At 35.2% G+C, this 18256-nt stretch overlaps 1 protein-coding gene across 3 annotated transcripts in view; it reads right to left on the bottom strand.

Annotated features, from left to right (window-relative positions):
• Positions 1 to 18256, bottom strand: part of Epg5 (ectopic P-granules autophagy protein 5) — a 923436-nt gene that overhangs the window by 555626 nt on the left and 349554 nt on the right. For all 3 annotated transcript variants that reach the window (XM_090395201.1, XM_090395199.1, XM_090395200.1), the window contains exons 15-16: positions 3749 to 3910; positions 924 to 1046 (exon numbers count right to left, since the gene is read on the bottom strand). In XM_090395201.1, the coding sequence (XP_090251327.1) occupies positions 924 to 1046; positions 3749 to 3910 (285 nt within the window). The remainder of the gene's footprint in view (positions 1 to 923; positions 1047 to 3748; positions 3911 to 18256) is intronic.

Raw genomic sequence — 18256 nt, 5'->3', positions numbered from 1 at the left:
TTGTCCAAGAGCAAAATATAGGAATGGATAGATGGAAATGGGATACTGTATAAGGGCCAACATGGTTGGCCCCCATACAGTATCACAACAAACCTACAGTCTCTTGGCTCTCCAGCCAAGAGGCTGCAGGTTCGAATCTTGCATGGATGTTTGTGAATCTTACGAATCTTGCATGGAAGGACATGGATGTTTGTGATTGTTTCTCACCTTCATTCATCCAAGTATAGAGCTAGACTTGCAACACTTGCAGGTGCAGACTTGACTTGTTTGTCTGTTTGCTTACTTGGGAAATGGAGTAAAACCTGGTTTAAAATTGCTTGGTATCGTTAACATTTATTATACCCAAGGTAAAATACTTTCTACATTTATATCTCCTCCTGAGATTTTTATTTAATAAGGTTAAAACACCTTATGGTAACTTGTTCTTGTAAAATACTTATAAGCTCTGTATTACTAAAATCTTGGTATTTCTAGTCTGGTGCCCACTGATGAGACCTCAATAAAGGTCGAAACCGGTCTGGGCAGTGGCCCCCTTCCCTTTAATACAAAGCATCTTACATCTCCTCCAGGAGATGTGCTTTGCATTAAGGGTAAATATCAAGATTAGTGATCAGAGCTTATTCTACTTTTACCGTGAGTTGCCTTGGTCTTGCACCGTGTAAGGTCAGCTAGACTTGCAACACTTGCAGGTGCAAACTTGACTTGTTTGTCTGTTTGCTTACTTGGGAAATGGAGTAAAACCAGGTGTAAAATTGCTTGGTATCTTTAACACACACACACACATATATATATATATATTTTTTTTTTTCCAATCTTAAATTATTACCAGACTACATTATTTGTACAAAAATCAAAACAAGAGAAAATTTCTGAATTTACATCAGATTTAATTCTTCTATAAAGTCAACAGTACATTTTCTCACCTGTTTCATTCCTCTTTTAACAAGGCTATTATAGTCCCTTGGAGATGTAAACTGTCTAAATGCTTTCACTAACAACATAGCAATCTGTCGATGTAAATCAATGTCTAGCATTAACTTCTTATTCTGAAAATAGACAGATGAAGTTATCTTTAAATGTTGATCCATTAAAATTATAAATTTCTACTCTTGTATACGGGAATAAAAAGGCATTAGCTGATTTTTTTTTTTTTTTTTTTTAGGAGAAATAAAATCTCTTCCCCCACTCTCCAGCCATGTTGTAATAGGATATAGCTTCGATGTAGGTATTTTTTTTTTCCTGCTAGAGGTCAGTCCAGTAGAATAACTGTTGATCAAATCAGTGTCAATTTGGCATACTGTTTGAACTGCAATAGCTTGTCTCTATATTTAAATGTGCGTGTATACTCCAGACAATGACCATAATATGAGGGTCAAAATATCAGAAAATTAAAGATTCGATTCTTTATACAATAGAAGTCTCCATAATTTATCAAAATTAATTATGATCACCTAGTAACATTAAAAGAAAGGAAAAGTATGAACTTTTCCATAATTTCTCTTAGAAGAATAGAATGGCAATCATTGCACAAGATTACTTCATTGGTTATTTACTATTCATATCGTGACAGGCATGAAAAATAACTAACAACAATTAACATATTTTGTGATATATCTAAAAAAGTAGTATATCGCTTCAAGCGGTTCAGGATATTAAACTGGCTCAGCAGAAAAGCACTTTTACTCCAAAGAAAGGGTGGTAGTAGAGATATTTTTAATTTTCTACATAGTATGCAGATAAACAAACAAAGATCATAACTTATTGGAAGCTTCACAATGAATAAACAATAGTAGGGACATCTTCAGGTATTCCTGTATTACAAAGATCAACTACAGTATTTAAAGTGTGACAGATATGTATTTAATTTTAATTAGGTAAACATGTTTATTCTGATAAACCTGTTATATGTTTAGAAATGTGATCTCAATAATACCAAAAATTAATTGAAGAACTGCTAAACCACAGAAATATTTGTATTCATCTAGAAGCTCATGGTGATTGGTTATGGTATAAAGTTAAAAAAGCTAGAGAAATTACCCATTAAACAAAAGAAATTCAACTGATTAATGCTTCCAGTGTGATGTAGGGAAAGTGGTTACAGCAGCAAATTCGTCATGCTTAAACACATGTTCCGTTCAGCAAAAGCAGACAGTATTTATAAGAAAACATAATTGTACTCTTACGAGAAAGGATCTCATCTACTAGATTACAACTTACAAATGCACGCGGAATTAGTACTGTTACTACCTGCAGAATTGTGGAATATAAAGACTTATCTACTCTATAATATAAAATGATGAGCTTTTTTGTAACTTTTTTTGTCAAGTTATCTGAAATGTTTTGAAACTCAGGGCTACCCTGAGTGTTGAGTCTTCAAAATTCAAGTCATCACAATTCAGGAATATGTCTACCAGTCTGGAACTTGGGGGGGGGTTAACATAAAAAACTAAGAAAGTTATTATCCCTCTTTATAAGGCTATGATTTGGTCACATCTTGACCTGCTGGTCACTCATCCAGGAAGTGGTAGCAAGGATTCAGAGACAAGTGACCAAGATGATGACAGGTCTGTGGAATGCTCCCTATGAGAATAGCAAGCATTCCACAGTACCCCTTTAATATCCTGAAAACTTCAAGATATTAAAGGGTTTTATAAAATTGATGAAAGTGAAATTTTTCCATATATGACACAGAGAAATAGAGGTCATCTATGGAAGTTGTTTAAGAGTGTGGTTAGTAGGGGTGTGCAGACCAGATTTTTTGCATGGAGAGTGAATGAATGGAATGAATTATGAGAGTTACTTGTGAGTTTCCTGATAATGAATGAGTTTAAGGAGAGGTGGGATACCTTTGGAGTGTATAATAGCTAGTTTGGGTCTCCCACAATGAGTCTCCGGACTCCATGGAGATGCCGTATAATAATATCGGCAATTTTCTTTCAAATTAGTCTGTTCTCAGTTAGAATGCTGACACTGTCAGATCTTATTCTTTTTTTTTTCTAAGGCATTTTTTACTGCACCAATCCATCTAGATCTTGGTCTTATTCTGGGTTTTCGATCTACAATGCTGGAATCAAACATCTGCTCTGCTTGTGCATTCATCAATAATAACAATGTTAAGTTCTTTGTTAATATCTTCATTTTTAATGTTCTGCTAATGATACCATCTGTTCACTCAAACAATTTTTCTCAGGAGTGTCACACATCTATAATCTATCGCTGATCAAGTGTTTTGATTGCAACTCGGCTCTCAGCTCCATACGTTAAAACTGGTTTGAGCATTGTGCTGTATACAGCTAATACTGTTGCCTTATTTCTCTCTTACTCCACATAAATTTATTTAGTTGATTCATAACCATACCAGCCTTGATAATTCTGTTGCATACTTTCATGTTTAATATGCTCTCTTCACTAAAAATTATGCCTGAATAACTGAAATGTTTTACTTGTTCAAAAGTTTTAATTCGGAATCCAGCTGATGTTTGCAATGTTCCTATTTTTTCAGCTTATATCTTTTTATGCCAAATTTATTATGGCAATTATTCAATTTAGTTAAGAAATCCTGCAAACTTGTACCAGATTTAGGCTTATAATATCATCTTGATAAATAAAGATCTGAAAGTAACATCTCCAAAATGATAAAACATAAAAAAATGACATGAAACAGCAAAAATTATATTCTTGTGAAACAGTGAAGATTTAGTAATACGAACTTAAAATTTTATTTATTAAGAATAATTCATATACTTACATCTGATGTAAAATCCCAATTCATATTTGACAAAATAATTCGAGCACAGTGATTAGCAGGAGAACAGAGATCGGAAAGCAGCCAATTAGAAAGTATCTCAAGATCACGAACTGTTGGTTCCCAGGAAATCAAAGGAAATTTTTTAAAAAGGTCCAGTGCAATCTGTTTAAAAAAAACTTCATTCATAAAAAGGTTTGGTTTACTTCTTTTTTTTTTTAAATCAATAAGAAAAGATGCATTGTCTTGGATAATCACTATAGTTATGAAACTAGTATATTATGGCTGTAAATTGAGCTACAGAGGCTCATAACTGAAGTAATTATATATGTTGATATGGATACGCAGCTGTTTACAGATGATGCACAGTTGTTGAGACCTATAAAAGAACAAATTTAGTGATTTTCCAGGAGGATGATGTGAATGGATTGGTCGTTGTATGATTAGTGATGAGCACAAGAGTGGGTCCAGTGGGTCTGAAAATTCAATGTTACGAAGTGTATGGTTTCAGAAGAAAAGTTTTGAATGAATAAAGTGGTGCTTTGGGCTTAATAATGTGAATACTGTTCAATGTTGTTGCTAAGTGTAAAGTTAAGCACTTTGGCCAGGGAAGATGGATGAGATTTATCATATTAGAAGAACTTTGCTTCAGGAGATGAAGGAGGTGGATCTGAGGATCCAGGTGGATGTGGAACTTCAATTCCACATCCACCTAGGGTTAGTTGGTTTTTAGTTTAATAGTGCAATGCCAATTCATGTCATGACACTGCAAAAGGTATGAAATACATAATACATAAAACAGCATAAACAGGTAATAAAAGTGTGTATAAAAGACAAGAGTGAAAAAAGTATATAAAATCAAGGGTAAAAAATGGGTGTACAAAAAGGAGTTTGAAAAGGTATATAAAGCCAAGTGTGAAGAAATTCATAAAGCCATATATAAAGAACCAGCTGTTAAAGGCTTATATATATACAATATTTGAATTCAAATAATAAATCCAATATCTAAATATGTACATAGTCTATATAAGGGAATAAATATTAATGCCTGATGAAAATTTTAAAATGAAAATAACACTTGCTCATGAAGCGTTATTTTCACTATATATGTGTTTTTTTTTTTTTTTTTTATACACACTTGGATTTTATCTGCCTGAGAGTATAGACATAATCAGGCTCAAACAGATTATAACTAAAAAAAAAGTGACTGTGCTCACTAATGAAATGGGGGCAGTCAATTAAAACATGAATTATGATTAGTCTACATAACTCACCCATAGACATGTCTTCACCCATCAATAGGAAGGTATGTGAAAGATTACAACGACCTATGCAGAGCCAAGAAAGAATAACTACCTCTGTATGGATCTTGTGTAGACTAAATTCTCACTAATTTCAGGCTTGATTTAACAGAGCTTACTATTGGTCTCTATTCCATTATGACTGCCAACATGATAAAAATTTGCAAAAAATGATCTGCTTGCAATAGTAGAGGCCAGACATATGTTGAAGACTGGAGAAACAGGCTGACATAGCAACAATATCTGAAGCTTCATTTAGTTTAATCCCAACAGCTTGGGATTCAACAAATGCATGCATGCAAATGAAGTTTCCATAACTGAGAGAGGAGAAGTTGGTTGAGACAGAGTCCCACATTTTTCTGTAGTTCCAGACCACTTATTGCGAGTAGGGAGCTTTATGAATTACAATCTTATGTAGTTTAAAGCAAGCTCTATAGAATAAAGCACATCACTGAAGTTGTTACATTCTAATCTTTAAAGGTATCTATGGCATGATTATAAATAATAAATTACATGATAACCACAGTAATTAACTTTAATGAAATGAACATACAGATATTTGTAGTGAAAATAACAGTACATCATTAGTGTGTAGAAACAAGCAATCAAAGGAACCAATCAAAGTACATGCAGCAGTTGGTGGTTTACTGATTAAAAACTGTTACCGCATGCTAGAAATTAGTATTAATAAATAATAATATTGAAAATGTTATCAAACAACTATTTTTGATGGTTAAATAAGATAAGAATCTCCCAACCTTTTGGGGGGGGGGGGGAGATAATTGTTCCGATTTAGATTTGGCCGAAGTAAAAGGACTTCATAACTTTCTATGAAAAGGTATTCATATTAAAACCTGCATCTATGGAGAAGACGAGCTTTGTCCCAGTGATATTGTGTTTAGTGTCGATACAATGTTGTCCCAGACCAGACTTTTGAGGTTTCATGTATTCAATATAATATTCATGTTATTTAATTCTTTTTTCTACACAACGGCCTTTTTGTCCAAAGTAAAATTACATTCATAGTAATTTTACTTTGGACTTATTTTACAAACTGGCACCTCTATCGTATTAATGATAGAGGTGCCAGTTTGTCTTTTGTAGATGGCAAAAGAAGAGAAATTTTGTTGATTAGAAAATATGTGGGAATAAGATGATTGGTAGAATTTCTTCAAAAGTCTACCAATCAGTTCTGCCAAGATGCCAGAAATATAGGGGATTGGAACCCTGTGGTCTGTTGATGAATCATGAGGTGGTGCTACATAGGATTCCATTATCTGCTGGATTTGATTAGCGTAGTAACCATTAAATTCCATTAACTTTTTGATAGTGAGAAGTTCTTGTTGTAAGCTTGAGGGAGAGTAGTTATTATAGGGGTGCAAGAGAGAGAGAGAGAGAGAATGACAGTATTATGAGAAAGCAAAGATATATATATATATATATATAGTATGATAGAGAAAAGGCCTCACCCTCTTTTATATCATCATATAGCCAAAGGCTATCAGATTTCCTTTTTAGCCAAATTCGTTTTGGTGAAAAAAAAGAAACCAAAAGACCAACTGGAACTAAAGTGCAACAGCAGCAGAACAATAGTAGGACAACGAAAAAAACCAACTGAAACTAAAGTCCAAAGATGACTGATACCCAGGTAGTTAGAACTGAGTTAACTGCCTTTAGTTTGCCTTCTCTGTCTGGGATTGCTCTCCAGTCATCCCATAACATACTGTAATTGACTATAAGACCACATTGAATTAAGAGGATGAAACTATTTAAAAAAACCTCTCCTAGCAAAAATAGACAGAATTTTATCTCTGTCCTGATGAATATTACATAATATAATATAAGTGGTCTACACCATCTAGTCAAAAATTTGATATCTAAAATGCCTCTTTTTAAATACAAGAATCATCTGACATCAACTGTTTCCAATCAGTAACCGATATCACAGATTGGATTTCCAATGTTAAAGTACCTCCATTTCATGGTATGGACTGCAAAGTGGCCAATATGCAATTCTCCAAGCAAGATCCTTCCTGTTAGCATTTCCGTGAAACTTCAATAAGTTATGAAACAAAGCGTTATTGTCAGCACACAGCTGTGGAGATTTCTGGCAAAAGATATTAAAGATTTCTTTATACCAAATTTTAATTTTTTTTTTAATGGAAAGAATGTCAATGCCAGAGCATTGTAGCAGTCCTGAAGTTGGGCAAAGAGTGTTGTAGTATTTAGGAACAATCTCAGTTTTTCGACCTTTATAATCATTTACTCCAAACAGGGGAAGATGAAAACCCAGGTAGTACAGGAAAAGGTCTCCAATATTTTATAGATTTTTGAAGCTATATTGCTTAAATAGCAGAATTTAAGACTGGAAGCCCAAATCCTCCATGCTTCTTTGATAGTTGAAGAAATTCCTGTTTAACTTCTTGCTATTGGCTGGACCAAAAAAATTGCACAAGCTTACTATATAACTGCTTGTCTTCAGATTCTGTGATTTCTGTAATATTTATTATGTATAACTGAGCAGGAAAGATTTATGTTTTGAGTACTAAGGCTTTAGAAAAAAAGGTAAGTGGCCTATTTTCCAGTCTTCCAAGGTTTCAAAGTTCTTATATACAGGGTGTTCGGGATAAATTTGACAGTTTCGTAAGGAAAAAGAAAATCTTCTTTGTATCTATTAAATTTAATGAATTGACAAAAAAACATTACAGGCAGAGTTAATTACAATACTATCAACAAGATTTACTCAAAATAACCACCATTAGCATCGATCACAGCTTCAATTCTGCTTCGGAACCTCGAACAAGCTGATGCTACAGTCTCCCTGGGAAGGGCCGCAAAAACTGTTTTAATTTTATCCATTAACTGGGCTTTTGTATTACTGGAAGTGCGATTGGTGTCTTTTTCAACTGCGCCCCATACAAAATAATCCATGGGGTTAAGGTCTGGGGAGTTTGGAGGCCAAACATTTGGACTGGTGAAGTCGTAGAAATTTTCAGACAACCATTTTTGACTTTTCCCAGAGGTGTGGCAAGGGGCCGAATCCTGCTGCCATACATACGGCCTACCATTGGCTACCCTTGTTATCCAGGGCTTGACTACAGTTAGCAACTCCACGAACAAAGCCTGAATTCCAATGCCAGGGTTCTTCAACACCTGTTCCTGCAGATTTGCGAGGAATTCTGCTGTATGAACGCAATCAGATCGTCTGCTAGGGATCTTTCTTCTTGCTACATCCTCGTAGTCACCATTGCAAGTCTCTAGTTCATGCCTGATTGTTTTTACTGTATTCAGGGAGCATTGGGCAGCAGTCGTAATATCCTTATTTTGATGGCGGGCACGAATCATCATGATACAAGTTATTCTCTTCCATGATTCAGGTGGGTTCCAGCTATCCATCCTTTCTGACATCTTGTATATGAATGAAGAAGGGTCCAAACTTTTAAATGAAGAGAAGTGTGTGTTAATACATGTAACTTACGGAAAAATATAATTAATTATAAATATGTCAAATTTATCCCGAACACCCTGTATATATATATGAAACGTACTATTAACTCGGGGTTGGGATATGTTCATTTTTCTAAATTAACTGACTTAAACCCAAGAATTATAACACAATGACATTTATTTGAGAAAACGCAACATGTTTCGTCAAGAATGACTTCTTCAGGCGATAAGAACATAGAAAGATAATAAAAGACACTTAAATTAAAGATATAAAATTGACAATGGAGATTGAAGAAAATAGTTCCATCTGCTTCCTAGATGTTAACCTCACCAAGACGCCTGAATCAATTAAAGTCTCTATTTTTAGAAAGCCAACACACAAGACAGATATTTGCATGCGTCCTCCCATCACCATCCAGCGCAAAAGTTGGGTATTATATCAACTCTAGCGAATCATGCAAGATCTGTACTGTCAGATGAAGAAGAACTGAAAAAGGAACTACAACATCTTAAATGGACCTTTAAAAACAATGGCTACTCTCTAAAAAGTATTAACAACCAATTATCTCGCCGTCAACGTAACAACGTAGAGACACAGGACGACTCCAAAGGTCATATCATCTTGCCATATATCAGCACACTATCCAAAAAGCTGAGCAGAATTTTAAAGAAGTTTAACATAAAAACGTGCTTCTCGACTCTGCCAAAAATAATATCACGCTTCAACAACTATAAACAACCTCACAACCTTCTACAATTCCCAGGTGTATACAAGGTCACTTGTGAATGCGGAAAGCCTTACTATGGGCAGACAGAGAAATCTATCTTACTACGTCTCAAAGAGCATCAGAGAGACATTGCTTATAAGAGAACCAGAGCAACTGCTCTGTCGGGCCATGTCCTGCTTTCAATAAACATGAACAACGAAGGCCACCAACATGAAATAAATTGGACATTGACTTCAAACCTACACATCAGCCATGATGAAATAGAGCGCCGCATTGTCGAGACAAGGGAAATCACCTTAGACCCTTTTCATTTGAATAATAATCTTAGCTATAATTTGGTAGACTCTTTCAACTCTACTATTAGATACTGGAGATCACGTGATTCCACACACGCACAGGTGTACAACAATAGAACTTTAACTCGGACTGTAGTTCAAGCTCATAATAACTGTAATTTACAGTCGAATATTATGGCTTTATAATTGTATAGCTTTAGAGTGCGTCAATGTTAATTTAAGTGTCTTTTATTATCTTTCTATGTTCTTATCGCCTGAAGAAGTCATTCTTGACGAAACATGTTGCGTTTTTTCAAATAAATGTCATTGTGTTATAATTCTTGGGTTTAAGTCAGTTAATTTAGAAAAATGAACATATATATATATATATATCATTTTCACAAGAATACAATAAACTTATTATTTTGATTTTTCCCCTTTTTTATTTGAAAACAGACAATATAAGGATTTCTTCTAGTCATTTGGAGCTGCTCCTGATGGCAAAAAAATTTTTAATTCAATAGTCCCTTGTATGAATCCAAGCCAGCATATTTAAAATTCCATATTTATTAAATTTATTCTTAAATTTCACTAATTCACTGATATATTATAGATTTTAATTTGTTACTACTGCATATTATGTTAGGAGTTTAAATCACTACCTTTCCATAAGTTTTAATAATTATCCCATTCCTTATTACTTACGAAATCTGAAAAACGTGGTGGTGAATTTGAGCGGTGCTTAAAAAAAAAAAAAAAAATTTTTTTAAACGGTGTATAGTGCGACTTCTGTCGTGAATTGTGCTACATTTATTTTTCAGTAATACAAGTATTCTTTAGTGGTGCTGCTTTTGGAGTTTAGTTGTTTATATTGTATTTTTGGGTTACCAAAAAGGCAAGGTCAGAGTCAGATGCATATGCAGTGGAAGAGAAGAAGATAAGTTTTTGTTGTTTAGTTATTTAGTATAGCTAAATATAGTTTATACTCATAGTATTGCATAACTAAATTAACTTACAGTAGAACAAATAAGTTAGTTGTAGTAAGCCCTTGGCACTATTTGAATGATGTGGCAGCTCCAATAACAAATGGTGTGTCAACGAGCCCTCCCCTATTTAAGGACTATATTTTCCATAACACACTAGTGGATTTTGTGACATGCGGTGCTTGTGGATATGTGATGGAAACGTGTTGGATATGTGATGGGTGATAGAAGGGGGAGAGTGCATATATGTGCAAAATATACACAATGGGTAGTAATGTCATTCATATTTCATGCTCGAAATATAAATAAAAAAATAAGAGTGGGGAGTGTGGAAGACTTGAATCATTGCAAATGTTGGATTATGATTATGTAGAGATTGAAGTAATTATTTGGTTCAGAATCCAACATGATCTTCCATCACAAAGGCTAGACTTGTAAATATTATTTAATGTAAACAACTTATTTTACAATTTAATATTCATATAACTAACTTTAATTTTATCTAATATTTAATTAATTAATCAAAGATATATGTATTAATAATGAAAAGACTGTATTAAATATTATTAAGCTATTTTATTCATTACTATATTAATATTATAAGAACTTGTATTTGATAATTTAATGGCGAATTAATTGAAATGTAAATATTCTTTATTTATTCCTATTTATAGACGTTTTAATTTCACCTCAATTTAACCTCAATTTTATTATATTTTGTTTGGTTGTCATGGAAACGTATGTTAGATAGCTTGCCACGTGAGGAGAAGGTTTATTGAAAAGAGTTTTAGAAAGAAATCATGAGAATAATTTAGGCGGGAAGAACAGATATATAAGTGACGAATGCTGAAATTATTAATTAATTAAGAGGATATTAGAGGAATTAAGAGAGGGAAAAAGGAGAGGATTGGCATTAGGATGGAATCGGAGCATTCGGCGTTCGGGAATAATAGTGCGATAATAGCGAGTCGGCAAGTCACTCAAGCAGCTAATAAAGTCTACTAGTCGAGAGGCGGTTAGCTAATAAATTGTAGAATAACAATTATAGCTACGGAAGACAGCTGAGTGACTACTAAATAGACTAGCGATATTTGAGTTGAGATTCAATTTCAGGGCCGACCTGTCAAGGACATACAGAACTTGAAGCAAAGTATAGAGTTATTAGCGAACAGTAGAGGTTGTAAAATTGAAGTTTAAAATTGAAGTTTACCGTTAGCTGTGCTTAGAAATATATTGCCTAAAGAATTAAATGAATGCAAGAAGAATGAACAGCTGTGCATATAAAACCTCAAGTTAAGGAATTATTGTGTATTGCCTTAAATCATAAGTGATCAGTAGTATTTCATGCAAGAACGTTTGTTTATGTGTATAGTGACCGACTATTAATTCAGTTATTGCCTAGAAGATTTATTTAATGAGTGCTGTATACTGTTGAAAGTGTTTACAGTGATAAAAAATGTTTGTGTGCAAGTTGATGAAGAAAAAAGATCATCGGTAAGATTATTCCAACCTTTAATATTCCTATGCAGAGATGTGAGTGTATTTCATCCTAGAATTTCCTTATGTTAACAGTAACTATTGCGAAGATTAGCTGAAGTGTAAATTTAAAGGTGTTTGCTTGTAAAGAGGTGTTACTGCAATTTTATTGTATTTGAAACTTAACTATGAGATATTGATGTGAATGATCATTAAGGAACTTTATTAAATTGCTAAAAGGAACTGTGAGAAGACTGTATTACAGATAACAGAATTACCATTGTCTGAGTTTGCATGACTTTATTATCGTAAAGGCTAAAGTGTTTATAATAACTTGTTTAGTATTTTGACCTTAAGTGTATAATTTGTGATTATAAAATTAAATGTTTGTTTTTGTTAATCTAAAGTTGTGTTTTGCCTGAATCTCTTTTACTGCACCATTCATAAAATATTGGAACCAAAGCGGGTAAATTGAGTAAGTTAAATATACTCGGCCAGTATATATTTTAAGGAGAAATAGTTGAAGGTTGATTTTTCTTCAATTCTTGAACTAATTCAGATATAGAGTGGCACAGTCTTTAAATATAAATTTTCTCTATATTTGAATTAGAAACCAACTAGCAACTTATTATTTTGTTTAAGAACATCATAGTGATTAACATGTCAGATCCAAAGTATAGATTAAGAAGAAGTAGGATCCAACACAAAGTATTTGGAAATGGTGTTGATTAGAAGGATGAATGTTGAGCAAGAGTGGCTATCTTGCAGAGGGAGAGAGATAGATGAGCTGAAAGAGGAAGTGGTATATCTCGGGAATGAGATGAGAAGTATGAAAGTTGGGATTAGGTGAGGAAGAGATGAATGCAAGGCAAATCAGAGTAGGAGTGAGAGAGAGTTACGGGAATGATAGAAGAGGAGAGAATAGAAACAGCAGAAGAGAGGGAATGAGAGAGAGAGAGAAAGAGATGAGAATGATAGAAGAGAGAGAATAGAAACAGTAGAAAACAGTGAATGAGAGTATTATGGGGAATTGACAGAAGAGTCGAGAACGGAAACAGTCAGAGAGAGAAAGTGAGAAGAATGCGACGGAGTGCTGGAACCAGGGATGGAGTGATGCTAGGAGCAGGTAAGTGGGGGAATACTGAGCGAAAGGGTTAGAGGAGAGAAAGAGAGAGAGAGCGTGAGGGATGCAGATAAGTAATCAAGGAACAGAGTGGTAAGAGGTATGATGTATGGAGACTCGATGACCTGTGGTGTGTAAAGATAGGATGCCAGAGGAGTGTTTGCATGGAGAAACAATAGAAAGAGTGGCTGTGGCAATTAAGCAGGGTGAAAGGGTTGATGAAATGATTCTGATGGTGAGCACAAATGAGAGGAAGTGTAGATCAAGTGGCAAGAGCTGAGATTCATGCTTGAGGTTGTACAAAAGAAAATGCATTTTCACTATATAATTTAAGAAAATTACAACGTACTAGGATATACATTAAAATAAATTTTAATATATTTCAATATTTCGGCAACGTCACGTTGCCATTTTCAAGAACTAAAGTACAAGACACGTGCACACAGGCACAACAAAACAGTGAGGAAGAAGTAGGAAGCTATTATTTCTCCTAAAGTCCTGATTGTGCCCTCTAGCGGGCAATGTTGGTATTCTTGGGCGGCTCCTCAAATTTGGGAAACCTACATCAGAAGACCTTCAGCCCAATCGCTCAAGAATGCCAACATTGCCCGCTAGAGGGCACAATCTGGACTTTAGGAGAAATAATAGCTTCCTACTTCTTCCTCACTTACTGTTTTGTTGTGCCTGCGTGTACGTGTCTTGTACTTAAGTTCTTGAAAATGGCAATGTGACGTTGCCGAAATATTGAAATATATTAAAATTTATTTTAATGTATATCATAGTACATTGTAATTTCCTTAAATTATATAGTGAAAATGCATAACCAACGTCTAAGCCTTTCCACGAGAATTACGATTATCCACGGAGATGTTATCGCACGTAAAGCACGCCATTATGGTAAATTGAAGTTGAAACTATCAAGACAACTGAATCGTCTCGCCTTCCTGAAGCGCTGCCGGGATAACCAGGTAATCCCTTACTGTGTGAAATTCAAGCACCGTTTCTCTTCGCAAAAGGCACTTTGTATTTATAACCGTGCCAACCAAGCCTTACTCAGAGCACAAATTGCTGCCACTCGCTGTTTCCTGAGTGAAGCTAACTCAGCTATACAAGCACTTGAAGATGACCTTTCAAGCGCCTTAAGCCACGAAATTTGGTCGATTGTATACGACATCTTGTGCACTGCAGCGGAGAAAGAATTTAAAAAACTACAAGATCGACACATCAAAAAATTTGAAAATTTAAAAAAGGACGCAATCTCGAAACCGCAACTTCCTACCGAAACGGTAGTTAGCCTGTCGTCACTTAGTGTGAAACCTGAAGCACTTGACGCCCTCGCACGTGGCCACAACTTCACCACTGTGCCCAGAAGAATACCTGCTGAGGATATCATGATACGAATTGAACGTGGGATTCGACACCTTCCAAGCCACGTCGCCAACGATATCAGACTGGATGTAGCTTGTGTTCTGACCAAAGATAAACCACCTAAAACCAACATGCCCAGTAAAGAAATTAAATCTCTATTAGAATTAAAGAAAAACAAGAAAATAATAATCACCAAAGCTGACAAAGGGAATGCCACAGTATTGCTTAACCAAAAAAGATTACACAGGTAAGCTGAAATCTCTATTGTTAGATCGGACCACTTACCTCCCTATCGAGTATAATCCCACCAACTCACAAATTAGAAAACTCCACAGGGAAACAGTAACCTTCTTAAGGAGGTTAAGAAGTAACCTTCTTAACTTCCTTAAGAAGGTTACTTCTTGGCCTGTGGAAATCACTAACAAATTAAAACCATATAACTCCAACCCCCCCCCCCCCCCCCAGTATTTATGGACTCCCAAAAATTCACAAGGAAAATGTGCCATTACGTCCCATAGTGGATGGCATTGATTCCCCCACATACAAACTAGCTAAATATTTGGCCAAAGCTCTCTCACACTATACTGGCAACACACCTTCCACCTTCATACATAAAAAACTCAGCCCACTTCAAAGCCAGCATAGAAAACCTTACACTCAAACACACTGACATAATGGTCAGTTTTGATGTCTCCTCCTTATTTACAAATGTCCCACTCAAAGAATCCTTAGAGCTAATCCAAGCTAAATTTCTTCCTGATATCCCAGCCCTATTTCAGTTCACAATGAACTCAGGCTATTTTGTTTGGCAAGGAAAATTGTACAAAGAAATAGAGGGGACAGCCATGGGTTCTCCACTCTCCCCACCCTTGGCCAACTTTTATATGGAGACTTTTGAAGAGGAAGCATTAAACTCTGCCCCACAAAAACCAACTGTTTGGCTTCGCTATGTAGATGATGTATTCGCTATTTGGCCACATGGCTCTGATGCACTCCTCTCCTTCTTAACACACTTAAACAACCAACACCCCAGAATCAAATTCACCCTGGAAGAGGAAAAAAACAACTGCATTCCTTTCTTAGACACACTAGTCACCTGCCAGCCTGATGGAACCTTGGTTTTCTGGGTATATAGAAAACCCAAGCATACAGGCAGATACATTCACCAACAATTCCCCCCCCCCCAGCAGATAAACTTATCTGCTCGAATGACAATGCCCTAACCACAGAACTAAACCACAGTTTCAACTTTCTCAGCCAATGGCTATCCCCCCCCCCGAAAAAAAATCCAAAAAATATTGAAACCAGTAAACCACAACCTCCCCCCCCCCCCACCCTCACAACAAGGATTACTTTAAATCCATCACCCTACCCTACATCCAAGGCACCTCGGAAAAAATCACAAAAATCTTAAGAAAACATAACTTAACTTCTTGTTACAGACCATATAAAAAATTGGCATCCCTTATCCGCTCTACTAAAGAGCGACCTCCCCCCCCTAGACCTACCTGGTGTATACCAGGTCCCTTGCAGCTGTAAGCTGTCCTACTTTGGCCAAACAGGCAGGACAGCTAATATCAGAATTTCAGAACACAAGGCTTCATCCGTTTTCACCAATACAGCCACTCTGGTCTTGTTGACCATGCGCTGGATACCTGCCATAGAATACGGTGGAAGAAAGCCAGGATAATACACCGCAGCAAATACAGATATGAAAGGCTTTTCATGGAATCAGCTTCAGCCCTAAGAAACGATCCAAACCTCAACAAATTTGGCTGCATGAGACTTCCTCAAATTTGGGAAACCTACATCAGAAGACCTTCAGCCACAATCGCCCAAGAATACCAACATTGCCTGCTAGAGGGCACAATCAGGACTTTAGGAGAAATAATAGCTTCCTACTTCTTCCTCACTTACTGTTTTGTTGTGCCTGCGTGCATGTGTCTTGTACTTAAGTTCTTGAAAATGGCAATGTGACGTTGCCGAAATATTGAAATATATTAAAATTTATTTTAATGTATATCATAGTACGTTGCAATTTTCTTAAATTATATAGTGAAAATGCATAACAAATGTCTAAGCCTTTCCACGAGAAAAAAGAAAATGCAGAGAGGAAAGATAGTGTGTGTGTTACCCAGGTATAATGATAATGACGAGCTGAGCAGAAGAGCAGTAATAATGAATAACATAATAGCCAAAATGTGTCAGAAGAGGGGATTGGAATATGTGGATGCTTGGAGAGCATTTCAGGACAGAAAGGAATGAGGAAGGACGTAGGCATCTGGAGAGATTACTGTTTTCTATTAATTATACACATGTATACACAAAAATATTTTAATATTTGCCAAATATTTCAGTCTGAAAATAACAGACTATCTTCAGTGGCTACATAGGAACAGTTTTTAACAAGGTGGAATACCAACAATTGATCATTCAAAAGTAGAACGGGCCGAGTGATGTTACATTGCTAAGCATTAAAGAGAGGAAAATTTTCAGAGTGATGATTAAATTATAGATAATATAACAATCTTAATTTATAAATAACATTAGACTAATGTAGGAATTAAAAGTCTCAATTTAAAATTTAAAAAAAAATAAAAAATTAATGTGTTATCCTGATTAAACTTTCACTTATTTTTGATCAGGATATACAGTCATTTCGATTTAAGTTAGGGCGTGAAATAAGGCCTCAGCACTCTCTTTGAATAGGCGTTCAAATTGATAGCGACATTTGTGTAGAAGTTGAGTCTTGGACCAGAGGATGTTGTGGCTTGTCTCTATTCCATGCTGAGACAATCCAGACATCGTATTTGTTGTGCTGAATGTATGATCGATCTTCTTGAATTCTTTTTTTTCTATAGAGCATAATATTTGTCCAAAGTAGGACAGAATACAGTTACAAGGAACTTGATACACACCAGGCAGAGACATAGTTGGGTGTTTATCTTTAGAAGGGGGGAAATAGTTGGATATTTCGTTAATAGGTATATAAGTGGCTGTTAAATCATATTTCTTCAGAATTCTTGAAATTGGTTCTGAAATCCCAGAAATATATGGAATTGGAAATCGACATATTGAATCTCTGTTGTTCTGTATTGGATTATAAGAATCGAACAGATGTTCTGTACTTTTTTTCAGAGAAGCCATTTAATTTCATGTGATGTTTGATAGTTAAAAGTTCTTTCTGTAATTCATGAGGAGTTGAACAATTAGTTCTAGCTCATCGGATTTAAATATTTTTTAATCTTTTTTGATAAGGATGATGAGCAGATTTTTTTTTTTTTTTTAAATTGAGACTTAATTCCTACATTAGTCTAATATTATTTATAAATTAAGATTATTATATTAAATTGAGAATTAATATCTTTAATGCTTAGCAATGTAACATCATGCAGCCTGTTCCACTTTTGAATGATCAATTATTGGTATTCCACTTTGTTAAAAACTGTTCCTATGTAGCCACTGAAGACAGTCTGTTATTTTCAGACTGAAATATTTGGCAAATATCAAAATATTCTTGTGTAAACGTATGTATAATTCATGGCAGTTAGGCTTGGCAAGTGCAAGAAGAAATATTTGTTATGGGAGATTGTAACTACAGCAGTACAAGATGGGAAGAGGAAAATGCATGTAGTAATAAGGGAATAGAATTTCTAGAATTCTTGAGGGACAAATGTCTTAGGCAACATGGAATAGAGGGAACAAGAAATTCAAGAGTTTTTTGAGTTGGTCATAGCATCAGAAAAGCTAATAACCGAGATGACATCTCTCTCCACATTTGGAGAATGACCATTGGTTTTGACTTGGAAG

The sequence above is a fragment of the Typopeltis vanoorti genome, chromosome 7, assembly GCF_054136105.1.
Source record: "Typopeltis vanoorti isolate ZY-2024b chromosome 7, IOZ_Tvanoo_1.0, whole genome shotgun sequence".
Classification (NCBI taxonomy): domain Eukaryota; kingdom Metazoa; phylum Arthropoda; class Arachnida; order Uropygi; family Thelyphonidae; genus Typopeltis; species Typopeltis vanoorti.
Note: the sequence above shows the minus strand (reverse complement) of the source record. Positions and strands in the feature narration are given on the sequence as shown.